The 17,888-nt window shown below is 39.3% G+C and overlaps 1 protein-coding gene across 2 annotated transcripts in view; it reads left to right on the plus strand.

Moving 5' to 3' along the window:
- The first annotated feature begins 868 nt into the window (after window positions 1–868).
- UNC13C (unc-13 homolog C) overlaps window positions 869–17,888 on the plus strand; it is a 578,086-nt gene continuing 561,066 nt past the window's right edge. Inside the window, exon 1 of one of the 2 annotated variants that reach the window (XM_053595673.1) lies at window positions 869–3,860. In XM_053595673.1, coding sequence (XP_053451648.1) covers window positions 872–3,860 — 2,989 coding nt within the window. In that variant the 5' untranslated portion in view covers window positions 869–871. The remainder of the gene's footprint in view (window positions 3,861–17,888) is intronic. The other variant, XM_053595672.1, reaches the window with a different exon arrangement.

Below are 17,888 nucleotides of genomic sequence, written 5' to 3' on the forward strand. Positions count from 1 at the left end.
AATATTTGTTTACTTAGATTACCTCAACCATTATTAAAGAAATTTCCAATTATTCAATATCCAGAAATATTCACTTCATCACATGAAATATTTGTTTACTTAGATTACCTCAACCATTATTAAAGAAATTTCCAATTATTCAATATCCAGAAAAGTAAAATATTTGTATATGAGAAGGTTTTGCATCCATAAATAATATGAACTCGGTGAATTTAAAATATCTGGAGTGTGGAGAACATACTGAAATTGAAATTCTTATGTTTGTGTAAATGAACATGAATTTAGGAAGGAAAAGAAAGTGGAAATAGCATGATGAAATTAAAACAGCTGTTTAAATTGTCCTTTTACTCAGGGTTTTCTAAATAATCAGTATTAACTTTTATGACCATATCCATTGAATCCATCCATAAGTAGTTTAGTAAAAATCATTATAAACATAGTCATGGTGCTGATTTCTTTTAACCAGGTGTTTCAAAAGTAAATTTGTATTGAAATTCAGATATTCCCCTCCCTCCTCTGTACATTTTCACACATTGTGTATCATGAATACTTTAGGAATGAGATAAATCTAGAATTGAATTCTGAGATTTTAACATTCCTTTTTTTTTTTTTAGGTATTACATGGAGTTGTATGGAAATGAGAGAGATTCACAAGAGCCCTTCTCCAGGAGACAATGTCTTTCATAGGTGGATCTTCCCTTCTGCTTTCCACAGGACAGTGACATGGTGGCACAGCCACATCTGCTCTTCCTGCTCTTTTCAACGCTTCACAGAATATCTGAACAGTGATGCTTGCCTTGGATTTTCAGATATTTATCCTATTACCTTGTTTACTTCTTCAGGGCAGAAAAGCTCCTGCTAATTACTCTCCATGGTGGCTCAATTTTTCAAGAGCTTGATTTTACCTTACATCCATAAGCTTTGCAAAGGAATGTTTATGAAGAAATCGGGAAATACAAACAACAAAACAGAGAATAGTCAGAAGAAAAACAATCAAGACTGTCCGAGTGCTGGCCAGACCAAACCCCCCAAAATTTCTGATACCTTCAAAAGCACTGTAAAGAAGCTTGCCCAGTGTTCGTCCACTCGCAACTTATCCACCGAAGAAGACCCAGATAATAAAGAGTTTTCCCTCTCGCCAACGTTCAGCTACCGTGTCGCTATTGCCAACGGCCTCCAAAAGAATATTAATGTAACCAACGGCGATAATGAGGATTTGCTTCCAGAGCTGTCTTCGATTGAGAGTTCCTACTCGGGATCGTTGAATGAACTAAGGAGTAGTACAGAAAACCAGGTTCAGTCAACACACATGATGCCGGTCAGACGCAATAGAAAGAGTTCGAGCAGCCTGGCGCCCTCTGAGGGCAGCTCTGACGGGGAGCGCACTCTACACAGCTTAAAACTAGGAGCTTTGAGAAAACTGAGGAAATGGAAAAAGAGTCAAGAGTGTGTCTCCTCTGATTCAGAGTTGAGCACCATGAAAAAAACCTGGGGAATCAGAAGCAAGTCTTTGGACAGAACTGCCCGAAATCCAAAGACAAATACCCTAGAGCCAGGATTCAGCTCCTCTGGCTGTATTAGCCAAACACATGATGTCATGGAAATGATCTTTAAGGAACTTCAGGGAATAAGTCAGATCGAAACAGAACTTTCTGAGCTGCGAGGGCATGTCAATGCTCTCAAGCACTCTATTGATGAGATCTCCAGCAGCGTGGAGGTTGTGCAGAGTGAAATTGAACAGCTACGCACAGGATTCGTCCAGTCTCGGAGGGAAACCAGAGACATCCATGATTATATTAAACACTTAGGTCATATGGGTAGCAAGGCAAGCCTAAGATTTTTAAATGTGCCCGAAGAGAGATTTGAATATGTTGAGAGTGTGGTATACCAAATTCTAATCAGTAAAATGGGTTTTGCAGATGCACCGAATGCTATTAAAATTGAATTTGCTCAGAGGATAGGACACCAAAGGGACTGCCCGAATGCAAAGCCTCGACCTATACTTGTGTACTTTGATACCCCTCAACAAAGGGATTCTGTCTTAAAAAAATCATATAAACTCAAAGGAACAGGCATTGGAGTCTCCACAGATATTCTGACTCATGATATCAGAGAAAGAAAAGAAAAAGGGATACCATCCTCCCAGACATATGAAAGCATGGACATCAAATTTTTGACTCCAGAGCCCAAAAGCAAGAAGAACAATTGGCGGTCCCCCGACGACAGTGATGGAGAGCTGGAATCCGACCTCAATAGGAACAGTTACGCTGTGCTTTCCAAGTCAGAGTTTCCAACAAAGGGAAGTAATTCCAAATCAAGCTCAAAATCTCACAGTGCCAGATGTAAGAATAAAACAGCTAATAGCAACAGAATTTCAAATAAGTCAAATTATGATAAAACTTCCTCGCAATTGCCAGAATCCGATATTGTGGAAAAGCAAACCACAACCCATTATGCTGATGCGACACCTCTCTGGCATTCACAGAGTGATTTTTTCACTGCTAAACTTAGTCGTTCTGAGTCAGATTTTTCCAAATTGTGTCAGTCTTACTCAGAGGATTTTTCAGAAAATCAGTTTTTCATTAGAACTAATGGAAGCTCCCTCCTGTCATCTTCAGACCGGGAACTATGGCAGAGGAAACAGGAGACCACACCTACCTTGTATGACAGCCCCCAGGACCAGCGTTTAAGTGGGAGTGTTCAGGGTGTCCAAGGGCAGAGTGAAATTGAAAACACAGAAATGGTGGATAGCGGCATGAGCAATGGTATGGTATGTGCCTCTGGAGACAGAAGTCATTACAGTGATTCTCAGCTCTCTTTGCATGAAGATCTTTCTCCATGGAAGGAATGGAATCAAGTAGAGAAAGGAGCTGATATAGGCTTGGATTCATCTACCCAGGAAGCTTTTGACTATGACACAAACAGTTTTTCCGACCAACACCTGGATGTTTACAGTAAAGACCTAGAATACTTGGGAAAGTGCCACAGTGACCTTCAAGATGACTCAGAGAGCTACGATTTAACCCAAGATGACAACTCATCTCCGTGCCCTGGATTGGATAATGAACCACGAGGCCAGTGGCTTGGCCAATATGATTCTTATCAGGAATCTAATTCTAATGAGCTATACCAGAATCAAAACCAGTTGTCCATGATATACCGAAGTCAAAGTGAATTGCAAAGTGATGATTCAGAGGATGCCCCACCCAAGTCATGGCACAGTCGATTAAGCATTGACCTTTCTGATAAGACTTTCAGCTTCCCCAAATTTGGATCTACACTGCAGAGGGCTAAATCAGCCTTGGAAGTAGTGTGGAACAAAAGCACACAGAGTCTTAGTGGATATGAGGACAGTGGCTCCTCCTTGATGGGGAGATTTCGGACATTATCTCAATCAACTGCAAATGAATCAAGTACCACCCTTGACTCTGATGTCTACACGGAGCCCTATTACTACAAAGCAGAGGACGAGGAGGATTATAGTGAGCCAGTGGCTGATAATGAAACAGACTATGTTGAAGTGATGGAACAAGTCCTCGCTAAGCTGGAAAACAGGACTAGTATTACTGAAACAGATGAACAAATGCAGGAGTATGATCACCCGTCATATGAAACACTTTATGAAACCCCACAAGATGAGGGATATGAGGGGCAGGCAGATGATGTGGTCAGTGAAGGTGGATTGGAACCCTTAAATGAAACAGCAACTGAAATGGAAATAGAAGATGAAAACCAAAACATTCCTGAACAGCCAGTGGAAATCACAAAGCCAAAGAGAATTCGTCCCTCTTTCAAAGAAGCAGCTTTGAGGGCCTACAAAAAGCAAATGGCAGAGTTGGAAGAGAAGATCTTGGCTGGAGGTACTCATATTTAAATACTACATTGTGAGCTAATGGTGCTTTAACATGGGGTGGGGAGTGCTTCTTTATAGCATGGTCTGTGTTACTTGGGAGAAAGAGTTTACTTGAAATGAAGTTTCCTCTTTATTCTGAGGAAGATTTTATGTTACTCAGCTCGCCCAACAAGTTGGACATGATGATTTAAAAATAGAAACTTATTTCAAAGAGATCACATTAAAATGAACCCAAACTTAATTGTTAATACTTGGGGTCAGGTTTTTCTGCTAGGTTTAGGCACATTTCCTATTTAAGCAAACCCCATTTCATATCAACCAACACTGTGGCATAAATTGTCAAAGGAAATATGAGTGAAAACAAAGGTCAGCCCCTCAAATAGCATCCTGAGGTCGACTTCTTAGTTCCATTAAGTTTATAGGGATGGGGGGAAAGGTGTAGTTAATCTTAAAGAATTTAGAAAGGTGGAATATGAGACTTAACAGATCCTATTCTCATCAAATCTGTGATTTTGGGCTTGCCCATAGGAGGAGTTGAGTCTTCCCAGGCAATCCTGGTCAGTCCAATGGAGGACCACAGACTCCCTTATCATCTAGTGATGCTGTGGAGGGAAATCTGTAAAACCAAGGCCCTGGGCCATGCTGAGTGGTCACAAGCTACTACTCTCTGAGAAGTTGCCTTCTTAGGAGTTGAGTGAAAAGTCCCTTCCCTGTTAAAGGACTTGAGAAGTACCTTTCTAACAATTTTACTTACTTTCCTGGGGGAACAATTTTTGTTCATATACTTTGGAAAAGTAACAGTGTATACATACATGCATTTGTGGACTTTTTATTTCTTAAACCAAACTTCATCTGCACTTACACCAATCCCTTATCACTTACTTTATTTGTTGCTCTAAAACTTTATTCTTATAAAAAATCACAGTCTAATTTATTTAAAAAATAATGTAAGTCAAGGAGATTTGGGCACATTTTCTGTGCTATTTTGTTTTTGTTTTTTCAGGGAAGGCTAGTTCTCAACTATATATAAAACTTATTTAAAAGTGCAAAGTAGTCAAATGTTACGTAAATGTAGTTCATGGTAGAATAATGTCTATCTCATATCATATTGATTTTTGAAAGTCAGATGTCCTTATTACTGAAATTTAGTTGATGATTTTTGGGGGTACAGGCCAGCAGTTCAGGACTCTATTTTATTTGCTGTTGACTCAGAGAAGGCTACTCTCAGGCAAGTTAGGAGTAACCTCTGTGTGTGTGTATGTCTGCTGTGATGTAGGTAAATGTATTGACGGCAATTGGGTAAGCTATCTCTGTAAGTGTTGTGCAATAGCATAAATAGAATGAGATCATAACTTTCAGAAAAAAATTGATCTACTTCAACTTTAAAAAATTCCAAAAGCAAGCCTCCAAAAAATATAAATTGTTACTGGTAATAGCCCTTCAAACAGCTGACCTACACTTAACCTAGGCACACGTGCACTTGGTTGTCAATATGCCATCCACGTAAGAATTTTAAAACAAATAACCCCATGCCGGATACCTGACATAAGAGGTCTGGCTTCAGAGATCTCAGACCCCGCTACCGCACTGGCTTGTTATAATGTTATCTTGTGAGCCAACTTTGAATAGAATCTTACTGGATATCATCTGTCCTAGAGGAAATCAGCACACACATCTTTAAGGAGTTCTCTGGTTGCTGAGAGGTAGCAGATTGACTACCCAGGAGGCTGCAGTAGCCTAGATTTTAAAGGCCATCTCTTTTCTCCTTGGCAGCAGTCAGGCAGTTTTCCCCATCCTGTGCCACCAATATGCCTCAGAAGGAAGGGCAGCCAAAGAAGGACTTTTTCCAAGCCCCTTACGTGCTCAGAGCATCCCAGTGAAGTGCCAATTGTCACCACGTTCTTTGTGCCCATGGCCATCTGCATACTGTGATTTGGGAAGATGCCAGCAGATTTTTCTCCCCTTGGCTACCTAGTCATCATGAGGGAGCAGAGCTGCCTTTTCTCCAGTAGTAACCTGGCCAGATTAGACTGTAGCATTCCTGCTGTAAAACCATGTGATGCTGTTCCCCTGACATTGCTTTATGGAATCATAGGCTTTGAATTAGGTATTTTAACTCTTATCTTCAGGGCCCAGAAGGCAGGAAAACCCTAATGTTTACAGATGTGGATATTTGATGAAAGTGTTTCTGAAACCTTCACCTTGAATAACATTCCAGTAGGGAAGGAGATCTTAGAGCATGTGGAGTCAGAAGCTTCCCCGTGAGGTCAAATTCTTCCATTGTTGCTAGGCCCTGCTGAGTGTCACCATTTATATAGTTGGCCCGAACCCCATGTCATGAATATCTGATCCCCCCCATCTTCAGACCTGCTCCATCCATCAACTGGAATTAACTATCATCTCTTCTAAATCCCCATTTACCTGCCTCTTATGGCAGTGGCTTCTACCTAATATTTATGTGGCTTTCCCATTTTCTCTTCCAAAAACTAATCTAGATGGAAAAAGCCTTATGTTTCATTTCTTTCATTTGCACTGGACTGACGCTTTTGCTGAATGCTTGCTTCAAGGGGAGACAATAAATAAATAAATAAATAGCACAAGTTCAAAGTCAAATTCAAATTTGAACTGTGAGCTTTAATTGTTAAGACTTTATATCTTGAGAGATCAGATTAATGCTTGTAGAATAAAGCTTATTACTTACTCAGCATCACTAGATATTATAGTAAGTACTTTTCAGACAGTTTACTTATTTTCCTTTTTGTGCTTCTTACAATACCACTATGAATTTGATTCCATTATTATTCTATTTTATAGGCGAAAAAACTAGATGCTGAAACTGTAACATAAATTAAATGTTTTAGAGCTAGTAAGTGGAATTAAATGGATAGTTGTTTGGGTTAGTGTGAGCAGCAATATGTGTACTCACTTCAAAGCTTCATTTGTTACTTAAATTTACTTAAGTTAGAAAAACATGATTAAAGATGGAGAACAGAGTCAGCCATTAAGTTTAGATTAACTCAGGCATTTTCATGCGAAACCAGTGCTAAGATGAAAAGTGCTAAGCTTTCTAGTAGAGTGAAATTTTGATGTAAAAATAGTTCATTCTCAGTTTTTCCATGGTCCATTTTATAAATCAAGGTTTGTAGAGTGCAACAAATATTGTGGTATAAACGCTGCTTGAAGGATAATGTGTTGGAAGTTTGGAGGACATTTTTCTGGAAATCAGAGCCCAAAGTTAGTTTGAAGTAATTTTCTTAGCAGAAGAACAAAAATATTTTTCTGAAAGAGACTGTGATATTGGAAATGAGCATTCTTAATGATTTTTTTTATCATAGTGTACATTTCTTTTTTTTTTTTTTATCATAGTGCACATGTCTAAGTGGTTATAAAACTTTGTAAGAATACTTTGGCTCCCAAATAATGATATGAAATTGTGAGGGTATTAAAAAATCTCCTAAGGTTGAGTTAATACTTTATTATATTAGAGCCCTGGTTTCCACAAGGCTAGTCACAATTATCTGGGGATTTTTTGTCGTAGTTGTTCTTATGATGTCGTTAAAAAATTATCAATTATTAGCATACTCTCATTGAAAATTGAAATTTGTTTATCTGGTCATGAGGCCAAGGATATGTATTCAACATTTTACGAGTTACTAATATAATATATGCCCTGTAATAAAAGAACAACTACCACCCACACACACATACACGCAATTAAAAACAAATTGTGGTATATGTATACTGTGGAATATTATGCAGCCATAAAAAGGATAGAGGCTTTGCAACTTTTATGTTTACCTGGATGGAACTGAAACATATTCTTTTCAGAAAAGCATTTCAAGAATGGAAAAAAATGTATCCAAAGTACTCAATACTGTTGTGAAACCCATATATCATCACCTACACATTCATATGAATGATAAAACACAGCTATAGTCCAGAAAGAAGGAAGGGAGAGGCGGGAAAGAGGAGGGGAGGGGGAAGGCAGGAGGAGGGCGGGTACTCCATGGGACCTCAACTACTGTGCACAATGCAATGGTACATTACCATAGTAAGTAAGGGAGATGATGGCTATAGTAATCAGTGTGATTTAAGCATTACACAATGTATATGAAATCAGCACATTGTACCCCATAAATGTACACAGTTATGATTTAATAAAAAAAATTATGAGAGCAAAATTTAAAGTGAAAAGAAACAGATCTTCCCATTCTTCAGAGAAAGATACGGTTTCATATACTGTGGGTGCATAAATATATATACACCTCCTTTTTTATGCCTTTAACATAAATATAATTATACTGGCATGCATTCATGTTTTGCTGTATCTTCTTATTTATGAAATACATATTTGTAAGATTTTTTCTTCTTATTATTAACTGCATTCTTTGGTGATTTCTAAAAGTATAGTAAATATTCAATACATACTTATTAAGTAGATAAATAAGTGCTGACTTCATCTTTAATTTATTGGGCTATATAGTTCCACATAAGGAGGAGATCTCTTAAAATACAAATAAACTTTCATTTTTAATTTTTTTAATCAAGAGGACTTCTCTTGGGTGGCACCTGTGGCTCAAAGGTTTAGGGTACCTGTCCCCATATGCTGGAGGTGATGGGTTTAAACCCAGCCCCAGCCCCCCCAAAAAATGCAAAAAAAAAAAAAAAGACTTCTCTTGATTATATATGCACTACAGTAATTTGATTTGGTTTTTAATAGGGAAAGCATAATTAAGAGTGAAAATATGAACATGCCCCTCATTTGGCTTAGTCAGTCACATGTATGAGAAGGCTGGTGACAACATATATGTTGTTAACGGCAACTTAGCTACATTTATTTAAATTCCAGGCTTAATGGTAAAAAGAATGAACTAAGTTTTGGAGGCTCAAAGCTGTCTTAAAGCTATCAAGCAATACTTCTCAAAATTTAGAGTGCACCTGGGTGTCACCTGCAGAGAGTCTAGGTCAGGAAGATAGAGAGTGAGTTTGTCACATGCTCCCTTGGTGGTGAGTGATCATCAGAGCACGTCTGAATGGTGCTACTGCACAATAAATAGCAAATATACCTGCCTACCCGGCATTTTTTAATTTCGTCCTTTTAAATTAGAACAGATAGCATCAGTCTAAGGAAACATACTAAAAATTTTTCTTTACTTAAAAACAAAAAAAGAAGGATGTACCACTCCTCCAGAGCAGTAGATTCTTGTGTTTTATGACAGGCTTTGGTACTATCTACACATTAAAACATAGAGAAGCAATAGATGTATTCCTTAAAAGAAAGGTGTGTAAAAGAAAACTTTAGGAGTCCCCCATATCAAAAAATCCAGGGAGATTTTGCTATAGAAAGCATTCAGTGCATAATTTTGATCTCACAGTTTAAGTGGAAGGCTTTCTTTAAAAATACTCTTTTTTCTTCAAGCATAGTAGTATTGGTAATAGTAGAAGACAACTCATTTGCAAAATGTTTCATTAAAATGCTCGGCTTAGCAATAACTTTTTGTCTCAGTATTTTTTGTTTCAGTACTCTGTTTGCCTATAATGTAAAGTGATCGTCATGGTTGTTTTTAAAATTTTTAATTGACAACAATTGTGTACATTTATCAGTACAATGTGTTGGTTGCTTTGAGCTATGTATACATTGTGGAAAGATTAAATCAGGCTACTTAAGATATCTATCACCTCACCAACTTATCATTTTTGTGGTAAGACCATTACAAATTTATTCTTTTAGGGCAACACCTGTGGCTCAGTGGGTAGGGCACTGGCCCCATATACTGAGGGTGGTGGTTTCGAACCCCCCCACCCACAACTGCAACAAAAAAATAGTCGGGTGTTGTGGCGGGTGCCTGTAGTCCCAGTTACTCAGGAGGCTGAGGCAAGAGAATTGCCTAAGCCCGGGAGTTGGAGGTTGCTGTGAGCTGTGATGCCATGGCATTCTATCGAGGGCGATAAAGTGAGACTCTTTCAAAAAGAAAAAATTATTCTTTTAGCAATTTTAAAATATATAATATGTTATTATTAGCTGTGGTCACCATACACTGCAGTAGATCACTAAAACATTCCTTCAATTTCACTAAAACTTCCTATTCTCTAGTTAACATCTTCCCTTTTCCCCTCCTTCCCTCTCTCCCCATCAGCCTCAGGTAATCATCTTTCCACTCTTTCTATGAGATTAAATTTCAGATTCCACACATAAGTGGTGCATATAGTATTTGTTTTTCTGTGTTGACTTCCTTAGCATACTGTCCTCCAGTTACATCCATGTTGCCCCAGATGGAAGAATTTTCTTCTTTTTTAAAGGCTGTCTAGTATTCCTGTGTAATATGTGTATATTTTTTATCTGTTCACCATTTGATGGACACTTGGGTTGCTATCATGTCTTAGCTATTGGGAAGAATGGCTGAAATTGACATGGGGGCATAGCTATCTCTTCACCATACCAAATCCCAATGACTTTGGATATACGGTGATGAGTTGCACAATAACATTTCAGTCAGCGATGGACCCCATCTATAATGGTCTGTATATATAACAGTGGTCCCAAAGATTATAATACTATATTCTTACTCTACCTTTTTATGTCTAGACATGTTTAGGTACAAAAATGCTTAGCATTGTGCTAAAATTGCCTCCAATCTTCAGTATGGTGACATGGTATGTGGGTTTGTTGCTGTATCATACAGTGTAGGTGCGTGGAGGGCAATACCATGTAGGGTTGTGTGTTTTCACTCTAGGATGTTTGAAAAATAACAAAATCACCTGAGAACACGTTTTTCAGAACATATCTGTGTTTTTAAGCAACATACAACTGTAAAAGTAGGATTGCTTTATCATACTTGTAGTAATTCTGTTTTTAGTTTTTTGATGGGAATCTCCATAGTATTTTACAAAATGGCTGTACTAATTTAAATCCCTACCAACAGTGTATGAGGGTTTCCTTTTCTCCACATTCTCACCAAGGCTCATCATTCATCTTTTCAATAATAGTCATTATAGCCAAACAGGTGTATTGTGGTTTTAATCTGTGTTTCCCTGAGATGTTGATCATTTTCTCATATATCTGTTGCCATTCATGACCCTTCTCTTTGGAAATGTCTGTAAAGGTCTCTTGCTCTGTTTTTTTTTTGTAGAGACAGAGTCTCACTTTATGGCCCTCACACAGTTCACAGCAACCTCCAACTCCTGGGCTTAAGCGATTCTCTTGCCTCAGCCTCCCGAGTAGCTGGGACTACAGGTGCCCGCCACAACGCCCGGCTATTTTTTGGTTGCAGTTTGGCCGGGGCTGGGTTTGAACCCGTCACCCTCGGTACATGGGGCCGGCGCCTTACCGACTGAGCCACAGGCACCGCCCTCTTGCTCATTTTCTAACCAGGTTATTTATTTTCTTGCTATTGACTTCTGTGAGTTCCTTATTTATTTTGAATATTAGCCCCTTCTCAGGTAAATGGTTTACAAATATTTCCGCCTGATCTATGAGTTGTCTTTTTACTCTGTTGATTATTTCTTTGGCTGTGCAGAAGCTTTTTATTGTGATGAAATCCCATTTGTGTATTTTTGCTTTTGTTGCTTCTACTTTAGAATAAAAGGAGGCCTGTGAGGGGTAAAGAGGCCAAGAGCCCCTAGTGGCAGCAGAGAACAAGTCACAGTTACACTTCTTGCTAGAGAGAAAGGCCAAGAGGCCTAAGAGGGTAGTTCATCTAGGAAGACGTGACTAGAACCCAAAGAACACGTGTGTTTGTAAATTACTTGAGGGGAAATGGGTGGTAGTCAAGAGTTGAGGAGATTAGTCCTACAAGGACCCAAACCTCTTCAAGTTTATTCTCAAGAGAGGATGTGATGTCAGAATTTCAGAGGAATAGTTTTTTTTTTATTTGTTTCTGCTAATGCCATTATTCATATTATTCTTTCAAGTCCAATCAGAGAGTGGTATTTCATAGAAATTACAAGGTCATTTGTGAGATTTATGCGTGGGATAAAACAAAGAAACTCTAAACTCTATTATAAGATACAGCCCAGCATATAACCTGACCGATTGTTATGAATTAGGCTAGAATAGATGGGACAGCTATCGCCCTGGGGGTAATGTGGGCTCTGGGATAAACCCCAGGGGCAAGTGAGGGCAAGTCCAGGGCAGCAGAGAAAACCTGCAGCCTGGACAGTACACCTCAGACCACAGTGACCCCCCAGAGTTAGATTTGGGGAGGCAGAGAACAGCGACAGAACAGCTGGGAACGAAGGAGGCGGGGAGGTGGGTGGGGGTGAGGTGGGTGGGAAGTTGTGTCTAGAAACCCTTTTGCTGACATTAGGAACCTGGAAAGGCTCTCAATGTCCCAGATTGGGAACAATTATGAGGAATGCAAATTCCAGGAGGGATTGATCTCCTAGACAGGTTATGGAGAGAATGACCTCGTTACCAGAACTGAGGCCTAAGGTCAGACGTGAATCTCCGAAAGAGGTAGAAGCTTGTTATTTCAGTGTCAGCCAAGCATGAGCCCATTTTGCAGGCAGAATGACTTGATGCTGAATTCAGGGGAGCCAGAATATCCTGACCCCACATAGAACTGTTCCCAGCACTGAAGGTGTTAGCTTAGGTGGTCTCCAAAGGTTCCAAAACTGGACGGAACTAAATTTGTTAATTGGCTTCTTCATCATAGCTTATTTCAACGTACAGTATGTTTTGTAAATAAAACAAAAAAAAAAAGTATGCTATTTGATTTAGTCAATTACTTCATCACCAGGCTTTGTTTATACTGGCTTTCAGCTTCTTCCACAGATCAAAGTCCTCCAAGGATAAAAAATGTTTCACAATTGGCATATTCAAACAACTGTGATATGACTCCCTAGGCAATACTAAAAGTTTCCAAAGATTCTTTGAGCAATGCCACTTTCCTTCTCCTTATTTCCTCCACCCATCTTCACTTTCTCAACTAATCCCTCATTTCCCCCCACTTCAACCATGCTAATTTTAAAAAGTATATTTCTTATTTTAAAGTATGAAATTTGATGTGTGTGTATGTATTTAATGTAACATTCACACACACACATTTTCATTAAGAAATACATGTTTTCTTAAGAAACCTGTAAGATAGGTAGCTTATAACGGGTAACATTTATTGAGTCCTTCATGATGTGGCAGATGGTGTTGTAAGTATTTTACCCTATACTAAATTGTCTGTGTATAATCTTCATAATAACCCTACAAGATGGGTATTATTATTAACTCCATTTTATGGATGACAAACAGACATACTGTAATTTTTCTAAGGGAAGGGGAAAAAAAATTCAGAAGTAGCCCAGCCAAGATTTGGGCTTTGGTGTGTTTCTAGACCATGTGTGCTTAACCACTACTCTGTGTAGCTTAGTTTAGGATTTCACGTATTAAGTATTGGTATTCAACTTTGTAAGATGAAGAAATCAAGGTGCCAAATGGTTGATTTACCCAACAGGACCAATTTGTCAGCAGAAGTGCAATTACAAACTATTTTCCCAAATCATAAGCCAGCGCTCAGGCTATCAGACCATTCTCCCATTTTACATGATATTATTACAGGCAATGTGATTATCCAGGTGTCATTTCTGTATAACATGTGATAAAAGAAATTGTTGACTGAATATAATAGTGGCAACAAGAAAATGACAGCTTGAGTATAATCTTCTTATTTCCCAGAAACGGAGGATAATCTGTCCCCTTTTTAATGCCTTCTCTGATGCTTACAGTGCCTTGTGGAAAGCCCATCATTTTAGATTTATGTTTCTGTTCTTCATTGATTCCAGTCGAAGGCACCTACTCTTTCACACTCCTACATATCACACAGAGAAATGAGAATTTACTTAATGTTTAATGGAGTGGCATTTTATTAGGGAAGTGAACAGGAAATTCTCAAATCAACACACCCTTTGCATTTTCTAGAAACATAACAAAAACTGAATATTGTAAAAAGTTAACTATCACATACAATGAATCCTCATAAAACATCAAAGAGGTAGACGATAGCTCAAGTCCCCAAGTCTCTGTTCCCTGAAGGTAGTTACTGGTAGTTATGTAGGTTATAAAGTTAGCACCTGATGGAACCAGGTAGCGGCTCTAGAATTTCTTAATCCTCTCTTTGCATAGCAACATGCTCCTCGCTACTTATGCATATTTATGCTTCTTCTTCTTTTTTTTTTTTTTTGCAGTTTTTGGCCAGGGCTGGGTTTGAACTCGCCACCTCCGGCATATGGGGCTGGCACCCTACTCCTTTGAGCCGCAGGCGCTGCCCTCTATTTATGCTTCTTTTTTCTCTGCAAGTTATAACCTGGTCAGTAATACAAACTTCTGGGACTGTGTTAAGGGTATTTCTCTGCCGACTTCTAAAATTACTGGTTCTTGGGTTTTAGAAAGCATGAGAATCATCTGGGGTCACTTGTTGAAGGAATAGACTCCTTGATTCACTCTCCAGTTGATGATACTGCAGGGTGATCCAGGGATCACTTTAAGAAATATTTAATGGTTGATAGTTAATGGAGGCAAAGTCCTCTTTTCACTCTTTCTTGAGTGATTTCAGTTGTTCTATTGGCTTAGATTCCCAGCTGCCTCCCAAGGGTCCCAAATCAGTGCCTTTGGATTCCATTCATTTGCTGTCATTCAGTCATGCACTGGTTCATTGGTTCTTCAGTAAATCTTTAATACCCTGGATATAGTAGTGACAAATCATATTTTGTGTTTAGCATCCCTAAGTGGACAAGATGAATTTAAGTTTTAGAAATTATACGTATATGTAATTTTAAACTTTGATCATGGCTATAGACATAAATACGAAGTGTTAAAAGAGCATGTTATGGTTTAGAGGCTAAAGAAGGCTACCCTGAGCAGATGATATTTGATCCGCTGTCTGAAGAGTGAACACATTAAACAAGGCTAAGTGAATGGAAAAGAGAGCCAGGCAGAAGAAGTGGCTTAGGCTACGGTCTGGAGGCAGGAAATGGCAGGACGCATTTGAGGAGCTGAAAGAAAGTCAAGAGTGGCTGGAGTACACTGAGCAGGGCTGAGAATGGTGAGAGGCAGCTCTGCTGCAGCCATCAGAGGACACGTGTTCCAAAGTCTAAAGATCCACAGAACTCTTTTGGAGTTTTTTTCCTCCTAGAAACCATAGAAAGTCATTAAAGGGGAATAACATATAAGTTATAGGAATGACATCAGACGGGATATCCTCATCTCTAACGCTGAGCTTTTTTATTCCACCACCTCCTAATCCTGCTTCTCCTTCTGCGTTTTCTATCTCAGTCAATGGCCCCACCATCCTCCTGCTTGCTCAAGACAGCTAATCTTCTGGCTTCCTTCTTGTCATACTGTAGTGGACATCTTGGGCCTTTTTTATGGCTCTCTGGTGTCTGAATTCCTTTCATGTAGTTGTTCCCCTAGGAGGAGAGCCCTCAGGGTAAAGTGGTGCTGTCTGTGTTACTGCAAAGCTAAGGGCAGCTGGAAGCTCCTCCCCTCTGCCCCTGGCAGCTGTGCCTGGAGAACGTGAGAAACTTGGCTAACGGGAACCTCCTGCCCAGGACTTGGAATTTGGAGAGAGTGATGGAAATTAGAGATAATTGGAAGTTATGCATTATCACTGAATGTAGACCGTGAGTCCATGATAGTGGTTGTATTGCCCATTGTTTGGGACCCCTAGTGGTGAATCACGTGTGATGAGCATTGGCTGGGATCTACGTCCCCTGGACGCTTACATTTCATGCCAGATTCTTCAGACTCTGAGTTGATTCCATGATGTACACAGTGACATTCTTTTCTCCTTTTACTAGCCAAAGTAAATTTTTCTATGTAGAGTATACTCATCACCCCCAATTCAATTACTTTACAGGCCCTGGGATTTTACCTCCTCATTACCTTATATGGTAAATTCTCTCAATCTCCACTGCCTCTCCCCTGGTTCTGGCAGCCACCATCTCTTGCCTAGACTGTCTTTAGATCTTCCTAACTAGTCTCCCTGTCTCTGTGCCTTAACAATACCCTCCCCCAACAATCTGTCACCTCTCTGCATCCAGAGGTTCATACACATCTGCAAAACTGTAATCATGTCTTTGTATTACTTGTAAAGTCTAAACTAGGGAAACCAGGTACTGAAAATGCCTGTTTTCTTGCTGCCTCTCTCACCAGGCTGTAAGCTCCTGGGAGGCAGGTGGTGTGCCGCCATGCATCCTGGACCTTCCTCCTAGTATCCCCTGGTGGCCAGCAATGAGACAGACAGTGGGTAAGAAAATGGCATCCAGAGTCAGCCACTTGTATGATCATAAGCAAGTTGTTTAACTTCTCTGCGGCTCAGTTTCCTCACTTAAAAATACAGATAATAATGGCATCTCTGTGGTCAATAAAACACACAAAAATAAGATGCACTTTCCACTAAATCTATAAGTAACCAGTAGTGAATCAACTTACTTAAAAAACACAAAGATGTCTTCTTTTGATCTTAGCTATTTATGAGAAATATGTACCAGAAGCCAAATGCTACAATTACCTTCTTATATATTTCTTAACTGAAGCAAATCATTCAGCACGTGTTCTAGAAAGTGCTCAATTGTGTGATTACTTTTTGTGGTTTGAATTCTTCAAAGGCTCTGGGCACAGGCAGCTTGGTGAAACGGGGCACAGTATTAATAGCTTCAGTTATTGACATTTTCATGAAACTAAATAATATGCAGCTCCTTGACTCTCTGGCTTGTTAACTGCTTTGCCTTGGGGCAGTTTCAACATAGAGAACCAGATAAGTCAATCAACATTTATTGAGTGCTAGGATTGTAGGGGACTCAAGATTAGGGCCAGAGGGAAAAAACACATGATATGAAGACAGGGATTTCTGTTTTTTTGATACTGTTACAGTCTGGTTCAAGTCAATTCAAAATTGTATCTTGTGCTAACTGTTGAAAGAGATCGTGTATGGCCAATAAGAATGTATTATCATTCAATCGTTTAATCAAAATAAAAGTATCTATTAGCCCCTACCTGAATATATACTGGAAAGGACATCATGGTTATAATTAGAAGAGAAGGCACATAAAAATAATTAAATAGCTGATGACTAAGAACATTACAGTGTATGAATTATTGTTTATTAGTTATTAATTATTACTAATATGCTCAAAAAAGAAACAATTCATAAAATGTAAGTTATTAAGGAAAGTAGCTAACATTTTATTCAGTCCACAGTGAGAGACAGGTACCTTCATAAATTCTTCCACTTAATTCTCCACACGACTACCAGAGGTGCAGCAGATGTCTCTGCACCCCACGTGGCCCACTCGGCCTTCCTCTGGTGTTAGCCACAGTTGTGGAGGACCATAGCATGTGATCATGCTCAGAGTCATCTTTCACTCAAGTGGGCACCTTCGTCCTTCCAGATTTCTTCTCAGTCTTCTCTGATGTTGTAGATTCCCCTCTGCAACCCTCCACCAATGGAGGACAGCTGATAACGGGGTAATTGCTGCAACTTTCTGCCCTTCAGGAGGGCAATTCAGGCAGCTGGCTGAGCACGAGTCTGGGGTCTTAGCTGGGTCAAGGTCCTGTGTGCTGCAGCAGCCACCTCAGCAAGGGACCCTGATATTAGCCCTTTCTCCTTCTCTTTTAATTTATTTTTTTATTTCAGATTAATACGAGGATACAAATGTTTAGGTTACATTGTTTTCATTTCTAAGGTAAATTTCAAGTTGTTGTAGAGCCCTTCACCCAGGGGTATGCTATATACCTCACGTTCTGCACCGTAGGTGAGAACTTGCAATGCCCTCCCTCTTCTCCTTTCCCTCCTCCCCCTTTCTTGAATATACTTGTGTTTTTCTTTCATGTGGGCATGTAGTTTTTTATATGTTTACACATTTACAGTACATATTAGCATTGTATCACAAGAATGGAAAAGAAAGTATCTACCGTACTCTCCTTCTCTTTCTAATTCTCTCTAGTTCTCATTATCTGCTTCCAGGAACTACCTCTCAAATAAACTACTTACCTTTATGTCTTTGCCCCAAGCTCTACTTTTGACAGGACCCAAATGAAGACCTA

The sequence above is a fragment of the Nycticebus coucang genome, chromosome 6 (assembly GCF_027406575.1).
Source record: "Nycticebus coucang isolate mNycCou1 chromosome 6, mNycCou1.pri, whole genome shotgun sequence".
Classification (NCBI taxonomy): Eukaryota; Metazoa; Chordata; class Mammalia; order Primates; family Lorisidae; genus Nycticebus; species Nycticebus coucang.